The sequence below is a fragment of the Dreissena polymorpha genome, chromosome 12 (genome assembly GCF_020536995.1).
Source record: "Dreissena polymorpha isolate Duluth1 chromosome 12, UMN_Dpol_1.0, whole genome shotgun sequence".
Taxonomy (NCBI): Eukaryota; Metazoa; Mollusca; class Bivalvia; order Myida; family Dreissenidae; genus Dreissena; species Dreissena polymorpha.
Window position 1 is genome coordinate 30,908,693 of NC_068366.1, and position 12,650 is coordinate 30,921,342.

The 12,650-nt window shown below is 31.2% G+C and overlaps 1 protein-coding gene across 6 annotated transcripts in view; it reads left to right on the top strand.

Annotated features, from left to right (window-relative positions):
- LOC127853097 (scavenger receptor cysteine-rich type 1 protein M130-like) overlaps nt 1-12,650 on the top strand; it is a 34,535-nt gene that overhangs the window by 12,914 nt on the left and 8,971 nt on the right. For 5 of the 6 annotated variants that reach the window (XM_052387297.1, XM_052387301.1, XM_052387302.1 and 2 more), the window contains 3 exons: nt 1,659-1,803; nt 9,025-9,203; nt 10,603-10,863. In XM_052387297.1, coding sequence (XP_052243257.1) covers nt 1,659-1,803; nt 9,025-9,203; nt 10,603-10,863 — 585 coding nt within the window. The remainder of the gene's footprint in view (nt 1-1,658; nt 1,804-9,024; nt 9,204-10,602; nt 10,864-12,650) is intronic. The other variant, XM_052387300.1, reaches the window with a different exon arrangement.

The window sequence follows — 12,650 nt, forward strand, 5'->3', positions numbered from 1 at the left end:
GCTTACAATAACCATAATCAACTAAAATATTTGGTTTATGTCCATCTGTTTAGATAATCAGCCTCCCTCTCGGTTGATCAATAAAAATGAGCGTACAATGTACAACTTAGTAAATTATATATATTTGGTGCGGTAAACGTTAACTTTAAATTACCTCACAAGTGTGCATTTTACATGTTTGAAGAATGAAATTAAATTTGTATCATTCAATTAATACTACTTATTCATCCTTGTTATCTTTATGTAGCTATTATATAGGAGTTAACTGTAAACTGTAATTTCACTAACTCATAACATGGAACATAACAATAAGTGGATGACTCTGACAACAATCAAACTAAATATATATAAATCTTATGATTCGTTAACTTACTAACGGATTATTAGTTGTTTTCCTATATGTCAGCTGATACGGGCAGGTTTTTTTTCAGTATTACAAATGTACCCATGTGTCTTAATAACTAATATTCACTAACACCATAAAATACAGGTATTTTTGATTTAACAAGTTTGTAAATGTTTTATTTTCATGTTTGACTTTTGAAACAAATGCGAACACAATTTTAAGATTGTAAAATTGAAAGTTTTAATATGTTCTTCTTTGGACTTGATTGTTATATGCTCACATAAATCATCAATTTATTATCGGTCTTACATGTATTTTACTCTTATATATTTCTATAGCGTTTGAAAACAAAGCTGTTCTTGAACAGTTAGTTGATCGCTTTAAATTAGAAAGAAAGTTATATTTAGTTGTTTACATGTATTTTATGTCATAAACTTTTGTTATCAGTAATATTTCAACGGTATTTGAATTAAACGTTTGAAAATCATCGTGTTTCAACTCACTGTGTTGTAATAATGGATAAATTGCACACATACATTATACACAACATGAAGTATATAATTTTAATTTTCCATTTGAGAAAAGATGAAACATTAAGGACATTTTCATAGGTGAACGAACTTAACACATAAAACAAACCATAATGATTTAGCGAAATTAAAATATAAAAAAACAGACCATTTTCTTGCTATTTGATTGGGGTTAATAATACTTGATTTAATGTAAAGCCGAATCTTAAATATATATATATATATATATATATATATATATATATTTGTATTTATATATATATATATATATATATATATATATATTTGTATTTATATTCATTATACAGTTTGCTGTAATTCATTAATTAAAAAATTGCTTGAATAGCCCCCAACATGTAGAATGAAATGTTTTTTATGTGATCTAGAACATATTGAATTAATTCAAAACTACCGCTCCATGTAAGTCGTGTTTGGTATAATTGTTTCTGGGTTGTGTAATAACAGAGAAATTATATCGGGATAACATCCGGTCCCTTGAGTTCCTAATCCGTATATTGTAAACAAGAATTTGATTTAAACAAGCATGTAAATTGAACGATACCGAGAATAAAGTGATCTAGAACGCGTAACATGTGTATGTTATAAGGTTGTGGTCACTTTCTACCTACTATAACCGCTGTACATTCTGTCATATACAAACAAAGAATCCATCAATTGCGACGGTACTGTTATTTTCCGTAAAATATTGAGAAAGGATTGCATGTTTTCTTCTTGAATATTGTTGCGATATATGCCGTTTTATTAGTTTTCTCATGTTTCAGCCCAGGATATTCGACTAGTAAATGGAACAACACCTAGCCAGGGGCGTCTCGAGGTCTTCTACGACAACACATGGGGAACAGTCTGCGATGACTACTTCGACGATAAGGATGCGATAGTTGTTTGTCGCATGCTGAGATTCTCTGAGTATGTAACATAATTATTGAGTCCATACCCGGCATCTGATAATCTTGTTTTAAACTAATCTCAGCCGAAAGTGTTCGTAGTTAACACTTGTGGTGGATGGCTTTCCAGCATGTGTAGTCTTATGTCATGTGTAGTCAACAATTTGCATCAACCAATCATCCAAAACCGTAAAGCAGATTTTCCAGAACCTTAAGATGGATGGCAATTGGGCGACTCATTTAAAACTGTTCAAATCATTCCGCTGTATTGCTTATAATATCGGTTTAAATGCAAAAACGGAATTGAAATTTAGAAATCTGCAGGCACATAGATGTGGTATTTGTTATATAACATTGAATAGAAATTACCTACCTTTTTTCAAATCATCTCCCAGGGGTTAACATGCCCCGACTTGGGGATAACCTTTTTTGCTGTTTATGCGTATACATAATGTTAATATCAAAACTATGAAACCGCGAAGCCCAGAGGTTTGGTATTTGACATAAAAGAAAGTATGTTACTCTACCAAATTTGCTTCAATCAAGATTCTGAGCGTCAAAATTTGCTTCGCCCTTGGGGTTGTTTCTTTTCATGTCATTTATTAAGTGTGGACCAAAATTTTGTAATTTTTTTATGTAACATCATATTTTGGTTCTCGGTAAAATTTGTTTAAATAATTCCGCTGGGGTAACAAAAAGCTGCTCCAGCGGGATAACTCGTTTTTCGTTTAATTTATTTAGTAATAAATTAAGGCCTATATGCTTAATATATTCTATTTTCAATTGTATAGCGGTTATACAACAAATTTCTTCAAACCATGCCTCTGGAGTTTAAAGTAGCCCCGCTTTAATTCTTTTTTGCTTTAATCTATATAGCAAAACTTGGTGCTCTGAAACCACAACGTTCATACGCTTCCTACTGTTTATGCAACATCGGCAAGGGTCGTCTACAATGTTTCTTGAAATCACGTCCACATTGTATAAATCATGCTCAATAGGACAAAATTAGCAACGCTCTGGTGGTAATTTATAATCCTTATATTTGTGTAATGGAAATTTTTAAAATCCTCTCCAAAATCGCGAGGACTAGAAGCTTGGTGTTCTTCATGGTGCAATATATACCGGTTTTCTACTAAGTTTCTAATATAATGCCTATCGGGTCAAAGTTTGGCGATTTTCTTCTTAATGAGGTCAAAGGTCAACTAAGCATATGTTGTATGTCTCAACTTTTATAAATCAAGATATATTTGAAAGTGTTAAACAACAAAATAACATATCTATATATGATAATGAATTTTTCTTACACATAAAATGAACACGTGTAAACCAAAACATATAAATAAATAAACACATAAATAAATAAATAATAAAATTAAATAAAAATATATAAATAAATAAAAATAAATAAATACATGTATAAATACATAAATATAATATATATATATATAATATATATAAACATATAAATAAATAAATAAATACATAAATAAATAAATAAATAAATAAATAAATAAATAAATATATATATATATATATATATATATATATATATACATATATATTAACTTAGTTAATATCTTTTTTAAATACATAAATATATTTTTCGATAAAAAAATGTTGTACTTAACATATCAGAAATGATTATTCACCAGTTCGATTTAAAAAGTAAATTAACAGCCATTAAGTGGAAAATAAAACTAAGACTTATGAGGTAAGATTTAAAATTAAGAATGCAATAACAGACTTTACTTATGTTATAGCCTATAGAAGATGTAATGTTGAATGTTGGAAAACAAACATACCTGAATTTGATTATATTGTGTTTTAGGTTAATACTTATATCAATAGTTTCAATAAGTCAACTTTCAATTTGGCTTTGTTGGCGCCACCACATCCACATTTCAGTGATGCGTTGAAGCATGTGAACTTAGCGTAACTTTTACAAAAGATGTTTTCATTTCATTCATCATGTACAGTTGATTATAGTTTAAAAACAACGTCTAATTCCTCTAAACGATCTTACCATGTGCTGTATCTGGTTTTATTTCATTGTCGAAGCACCCGCATTATTATATATATTCTTGCTTGATTATTTGCTTTTGCAAAAAAGCTAGTTAATAGGTACTTTATCAACTCCATCATTTTAAATTTATTATCAATCAATTTAAAGAAGAAAAAGATCATAGTGCTTAATTGTGTGTGTTAACATGTGTGTATTGAACAATATATTTTAGTTATTTAAAAATGTATGCACAATAGGTTCCCTTGTTTGCAAATAAATGTCATTGTATATTATTATTTTATTATATTTATAATCTTAAAAATGCTTTTCAAAATGAGCTTTAAAAGATCCACCGGTCTGGCCAACATTTTAATCTAATAAATAAGGATTCCAAGATAGTCGATACATAATGTTGCTGAAATATCAAGAAATATTTCCTTTGATTTTGACAGAAAATATGCGCAGCATTTATTGTGACGTATTGTCAACAACACAAACAATGTCTGGAGGTGCATGTGTTAATAGTAAGATACCGATGTCACATTTTAAGGGATTTGACATCAATGATTTAAAAACCTCTCATATAATTATAATTTGTGCGAAGAAAATTTATTTAAAATGTTGGATTATAATAAAATAACTGTTATAATATTTGTATATTTACAACTTACACAGAATATGTGTTTTTAAATGTAACTACTTCAGGGCGTTTGTTATACGACATATACCGTAACGTCAAAGAAACCACCAAGCTAGCAGTTATATTGATTATGATAGCGATACACGTCTGCCTCATGTGAATGAAAGGTCTGTCAATAATTAACACACCTCGCAGTACTCACATATGTTTTAAGCATCATATAAAAAGAAACTGTATGAACATATACGTGCATGAAATATGTTAAACAAGGTAACCGTGTCACGATAGGATGTTATTCCAGTGCTGACAGATTTTAAATACTGGAAATATAAAAAAAATGAAAAGATATAAGAAAAACTGCACCCAAAAAGCACAAAACAAACTGTTAAGAAATTTAAACATGAAAATCCAGTTCAAAATGACAATCCCGCTGCAGAATCAGACTACGAAATCTTTAATTTAAAGCAAGTGACAAATAATCATATAATTACATGTCCACACACAACAAAAACACATAACTAACACAAACACCAAGGCATACAATATGATCATCGCAGTGGAATACTCAATCCAAAGCGATTGGGGATTTAATTGTGTTTTATTGTGCCCAAATCTCCTTCTTTACCCAGATATATTCACAAACCATTTACGTATAAATAAATATAAACCTAACTCATAGCATTGCAACTCAATAAACTTGTTTCTAAAGGTAATACGCTTAAATTTATTAACAATATAATAACTAAGGTAATACACATATCAACAGACCTGTAACTTTCTGAGATACAAAAAGGAAGAAAAGACATTATCCATCGAATAAAAAGACGGACTTTGAAATAAATTCAGTTTAAAAATCCGAAAAGCACATTATTTGTGTGTGTACTCAATTAAGTTTTATCGATTCTTTTTCGATAACAATATGGGTACCAAATTAATAAGTTTATGATTGGCCTTCGTATAATTTACATGCGAACAGCTATGATTAAATCGTTTAAGAATGATTGTCGGAAAATGAGTTATTTACCAAGCATATAAAAGAAACATCGAATTAATAATCCAAATGTAACATTTTGTGAATATGAATATTACTAGACATAGAAAATAGAGGAGATCACTTACAAGTTGTATTTAAATTTTATTATAAATAATTGTTCAACGATGCAGATTTAAATTCACTTTTCTATCGTTCATAAATCAGGGCCATAGCGTCCTTAGGCACAAGTAGTTTCATTATTTATTTTTTTTAGAAACAAATACTGTGAATCTGCTTGATATGAAAAATAATATGTGATATGTGATATATGTTATTGAAATATACCAAGCTATTGCCAAGGTGTCTCAAAATGAGCGATACAATTTCATTGTCCAAGAAGGAAACTTAAAACATTAAATAAGGAAACAAGAACCTGCCCATTGTGTTCTTGGAAACTTTATAACATGATTTACAGCAAATACTTTTGGCTATACACTTTTAAGAAGATAGTCTTTAAAGCTGAAAAGTAGGCTTTATTTTAACTGTAACTTCATACATTGAGAAAATGAAAAAAATTTAACCGTTAATTCAATTACATGTAAACGGACTATTATTAAATATTACTGGCTGAAATATCATGACAATATATGAGATTTGATAAGAATTCCTTATTCCTTGGTGAGTCAAAGTTTCAAACCTCTTTGTTTAATGTTTTTCAATTTATTCTTTGACGTAAATTCAACTATTCTCCAGTGGCTATCAACGTGTCATTCGTTGATTGTTTTTGTGAAAAATGAGTGCAAACCTAAACAACTAAATTCGTTTCCTTTTCTTAAAAACAAAAACAACCAACTAACAAGCTGTTCAAAAAGTATAAATGACATTTGGGTCTCGGTTAAAACATCCACCTCTCATAAAAAGAAACCTGTTTTAAATCGCATTAATTCTAGCTCATATATTTTTGCAATAGTGTTAATAGTTTTCAATGTACTTTTCAACGATTTCAACTAAAACTAATATAAGTATAAACAATTCGTAATGTCATATTTTTTGGAAACCTGTGTTCAATTTCATATATGATTACAATTTGACATTTTTAACATGAACAATTATCCGATTACATTCCGAAAAGGCCATGTCTATTTTTAGAAAAGCTATGAAAAGCAAGTCTTTTAGTCCGGTTCTATTTGTAATTTAATTATTTTTACCGATGCTTAATATTTGATATGAGTATGGTGTTCATGAGATTGCAAACCATTGTTCCAATATCATTTATATTTTAACATCATCGGTAACGTAGCAGCTTTAAACTTGCTTTTTGCTGTATCCTTGATACCATGGATACTGTATAAATTTGAAGCCGACTTTAAAGTTATAAACACACATTTATTTCTATTTGTTCAAATCATATGAATCGATTACTTTACAGTATTGGGCTTTTTAATGTAGTGATTTTATCCCAACCACATTTTATTTTACAAAATATACATATCAATTCGTATGCGCCTGCATATATGTCAAAAGCTAACTATCTCAGCATGATTTCCGTTTAGTCCAAAAGTTCAAATCACCATATAATTAAAAAATATTGCATTTCCAGTCTTCACTAAGAATAAATGTTCACACATTAATAGTCGAATCATAATTCATGCAAATGTGTATCTGGTAGTTTTACACAGTCTTTATAAAGAACGTTAATTTCATTCGCATACTTTTGATACCATTTTTAAAGAAAAACATATTTGTTTAACTGTCAAATATATAACGAATACCAATTGAGATGCCAAAAAGTGCACTTTATTGATCTTTGACCTAATGTAGCGATAACATTGGCTTTACCAGTGGGATTTGGCATAAACTTACGCAAGTGTTATTCAGAAACACATACCATCGACCATGACAAGTAAGCAACTTTTTTCCAGAGGGACTGTTACTGCTTAATATATCTTCCATGTCTTATCGGTATATAGGGATATCTTTAAACATCTTTTGCTCTTTAACCGTCAGGCACAGTGTATTGGTATTTATTTTGTAACATTGTTAAGTGGTTCCCTAACAAGGTATTTCATTTCATGCCCAGAGTTTTAACATTCGTCACTCCAATGTTATCACCGTATCTTAATATGTATACAGTGAACTCTAACCAAATATTTTCTTATTTAATCTCAAGGCCCAGATGTTTGGTATATTAATGTAACAGCATATGGTGATCGCCTACCTAATGGTTTTCAAGAAATGCCCCTTGGGTAACATTTTACCACGCCCTTTTATCCTTTAGATGCATACAGTAAACTTTTCTCTAAAACAACAATTCCGAGAAGATTAGTATATGTATTTTACATCATACTATTTTCTCTACCAAGTGTTTTCCAGTCATGACCGCGGGATCAAAATTGGTCCTCCCTGTAGGAACTTGTTTCCCTTGTATGTATATATTGAGAAGTTAAAACAAATCTCACAAAATACTAAGAGCCGAAGTAATTATTTTAGTTACAAATAGTGGTCTTATAAGTTTATTCAAATAATGCTTTTGAGTCCATTACTTGCAACACACCTAGGGGTTACATTATGACTTTAGATACAAATACTTTACTCTTTTTAAAAAATGCATGCCTATGGTGTTTGTTGTAGTTTCATTTGTTTTGTAAGAGATTTAAGATTGATTACATGGAAAGGCAAACGTAAGACGAGTAGTACAATAAGTTGCTGTCTTCTTAGTATTTTTACTGGTTTTTGTTGTCGTTTGGTGATATTACACGTTTATAACTTTATAGTGGGTTGTGCAATAGCTTTCCTTGTGGTAGTTCATTTTCTGAATACTCCCCGAATTATTGAATATGATGAATAACATTATTTAATATTAATCAATAAAACATTTGTGTTGTAATTTTATTCGTTCATGAAATACAATTTTAAAATTGACATCCACATAACAAATAAACGTAATCACCCAACAACAAAAGTTTAATCCGATGTGTTTTTTAATGACCTCACCCCGCCCCCTAGTACAAGTAATAACTGTGAAAGACCATACGTTGGTTATCGGAAAATTAAGTGGTTTGACAGGCCGTGCAATATTTATTGGGAGAAGAGAATACGTTAATATCGAGTTTTTGAAACATTCTGCAGAATATGCCAATTTCGATTTCATTTGAACTCATTATCTGTCTGAATAGGTACAATTGAGTGTGATCGATTAAACACTCGCTTGATTTAAGATTAGTTTTTGGGTAAGTGTTACTACCGCAAGCCGGTTTGAACGTTAAATGCTTTGCGTTAAACGTTCTAAGTCGGCGATCCCAGTCTTGATATTGTATGATTATAATTGATGTTCTGTTGTAAAAGTTGCGTATAATTGGTCTTCGGATTCTGAACTTTAATTGTCAGGCATCGGCAATTTGTAAATACAGGGACACACAAAGGAAATATGTGGGTATAAATATTAATTAACTTGTTATTTCTCTCTCATTAATCAAAATAAGCACAAGTCCAAAAACCAGATATAAAAACATTTGGAGCAATACATGTTCAGATTTATAATATTATATTCACTAGCTTGTACCATTATGACGGTCTTAACAATTAAGTTTGTTTGATCGGACTTCTTTTTCAATGACTTATCTCTTAGTAGGAACCTGTCCAAGGTTGCAGTCCGGACTGAGGCCGCTTATGGGCAAGGTACCGATCCAATATGGCTGGATGACGTACATTGTGATGGTTACGAGACGAGTTTGTTCAACTGCCCAGCAAGCTGGCGTAACCACAACTGCAATCATGGCGAAGATGTCGGAGTGGATTGTGACCTTAGTGAGCATTCTGTGATCTATTTTTATTATTTGTTCCTTATCCAGCACAAACATGATCGAATATGCAATTTGTATAAGTTATCGCCTGAAGCCACTCACTTTTACAATATTTATATTATCACTCGATTGCATATTGTATGTATGAAATTATCATGGACAAGTATATGGAGCCAAAATGCTAAAATTTTACCCAGAATATGTTACAGAGCATGTTCTCCTTAAATGAAAATTTACAAAAGCAGCGCACGTTAGCCATTAACTTATGTAGCTGATATTTAGGAATGATATCCACTGCTTTGCGTTTAAAAAATGTATACTGGTTGTTTTTATAATTTTAAATTTGAAAATTAACTTCAACAATGGACCATCGACGTCAATATACGCAACGAAAAATCATAATGAAGTAAGGTATAATTTATGTAAAGAGTTTGGGACGATTGTGACAAGAATGAGGAATTAGGTTGCAGCTATGTCGCTTTATCGTATAATAACGACGATAAGCTACCTAACTCTTGTACGTTATAAAGCATATATATGTAGTATCGCTCTTAGGAAATGTGTTTGTAGTGTATAAATACATTTCACCTTCTGAATGTTTTCAGAGAAGAGATAGTACCATGTGTGTTTAATTGACCACAGTTGACAAGAATTGAATTAAAATTGTGTCGATACGATGACACAAGCAAGGCATTTAACAGTTTATTAACTCTGGTCATTTTAACAAATGTAAACATGGAAAATAATATATATTCCTAAAAGTACAGTACTCCATACAAAATAGTCTCGTTAAATCTTGAAATTAAGTGACGGTAGTTTAACAAGAGTTATTCCGTATTGGACTTGAGTTTGTTAGGACATTACGTTTGAGTAAGGAATCTGGGATCGCTTGTCATTTGCTGTCATACATTATACAAATGGGAAATATATTTACGCTGTGAACGTATACCTAACTTAGTCTCTCTTTGTATTTGATGGACCTGATTCAACTAGTTACATTAAAGTTTGAAAAGACACGATGCCAAGAGCCAGAAATCTGACAGTAAATGTATTGTTGCTATTTTAGCTAACGATTCATATAAGACATGTAATCATAGTTTGTGAGCACTCTACTCTCCGTCACAATCTCGTAATATTTTTTATTAAGAGGAAGACAGAAATAATTAAGCTTGTGAAGATACGATGATACGCATATGATATCAGTCGATTTATAATGTGGTGTAATTAAACAAATTATACAATTGTACATATAGATATTAAATGCAAGCAAAACATATAAATATAATTCGTGCGAAAATCAAACCAGTAAAGTATCAGTCATACATTTTAGGACGAGTAGTTTTGGCTGGTTTCGTTTCCTTCATAAGCATAAAAACTATAACCATTTAAAATGTCTATTTTAGATCAATCTGTTTCGATAACTGGCAATCAGCCGGTGATTGAAAACAGCAGCTTATCTCTTCGGTGCCAACTGTCAGCATGTTACTCATATCAATGTACCTACAGCTGGACTTCATCGAAAGCGATATCTGGAAACACATCTCAACAAAGCCTAACGTTTGAAAATATAACACGAGACTGGAATACAGCAACAATTTATTGCCATGTCAACGTCACTTCGCCTTCGACAGTCATCGTTGGGTCAACCACAATGGACGTGCAGTGTAAGTATATCAGTATTCCTATTTAATGCATGTGCGTTATTTAAAGGACACTTATCTAATATGGCAGAAGTCAATTGTTTTTTCTTCTGAACTTGATTTTTATTTGCTATTCATTGTCATATTATCGATGTTATTTTGCTTCCATTAATTTCTATGAGAGTTTTCTGAATAAGCCGTGTTGTTGATTAGTTAAGGTAGCTAGATACTACAACATAACTATAACGTTTTTGGAGGGTTTGAAGGGCGCCATAACGACAGCTTGCCGACACCCAAAGTGTACGCGCCAATTCTTTCGTATTGGCGTGCTGGCGACGTTTGAACCCACCAAAACACCAGAAAGACAAATAAGAGGCACACATACGACCTAGAGTGGAGTGTACTTATTCGTTTTTGGCGTGTTGGACAAGCAAGAACGAAACATGCGCCAATTGTGACATTTGTCGTTCTTTCGTGTTGATTGGGTTTAAGGGCTCAAAACAAAAACAAGAAATAGCACAATTGTCGAAAACGTCAAATTAAGACGCCAAAACGCCAAACTCAGGATGAATTTGAAAATTTATAAACGCAGTACCTTCTTAAATCAAAACAACAAATTTCCATTACACAATCCATGCATAATCATTAAACAATATGTATTGTTTGTAAATGTCTTTGTGCGTCATGTTTAAAGAATAAAACAGAAACAGCATTACAGAAAAATTCCAACAGACATAAATTTTCTTGATATGTGATCATTTTAATGAAATTCATATTGTTAAACGTTCAAAAATGTACAACACAAACGCCCTTTCAGTCATTTCGTGTTACCCTTTATTCTAGTAAGTTCACATATCATTCACCACAAATTTGTTCAATTCATGTTATGTTACAAAAATCAAAACGTAAAATTGAACGCAGTATGGCCCTATATATTCACACAGCCTGTAAGGTCTCCTCTATTATTTCTTTTGATTAATAAGCGTATACACTTTTTGAAAAAGTCATAGTGTGTTCTTTTAAATAAATGATGATTTTGGTAGGAGTTAATTTTTTGAGCTTCTACTTTCATTCATGTCGACTTTTATGTAAACAATCTTAATAATTGTTATCAACACAAGAAAAATAAACATGGCCAAAATTGAATTAAATATATATTTGATTGGAATATTACAATATATTATTTTATTTTAGCATTTGTGTTCATAGTCTCGATTAAATACGTGCAAAGGTCACGTCTAGTGCACATTCTTTTTACTTTACCGTTGTTGTATGCTGTGTACAATAAATCACTTGATTGTGTAGAGACGGACCGTCCGAAATATCGATTACTTTTACCCAAGCTCCCTAACCTTAGTGGAAGGCAACAGTGATCAGAACATAATTTGCAGCGTATGGGACTACTTTCCGTCTTGTCGAGTGCAGTGTTCGCGTAGTGATATCGACAGTCAAGATATGAGCGTCAATGGTTCCGGAATTATTGATCTATTACTGTTCAATGGAACTGTTTCTAGATACGTTACAAACATGTACATGTGTACAGCCAAGAACTTGGAAAGTTCCATTAAGATCAAGCGAGAGATAACCATGAGTTTGCTCGTGCTTTGAAAGTTTGCTTAAAAATGATTTCCTGTCTCGCCCATAAGATATTTGTTGTTAAAAATAGGTTGGGGAGAATATGCATGTACAAAATTAAAATAAAAAATTGGCAAGAAACATGGCAATACTATAAAACCAAGTTTATTATGTTTTGAAAAAAAAAATGTCTGGTAACTAAAATATCTGTGCGTTTTCTAACCTGGTCCACATCT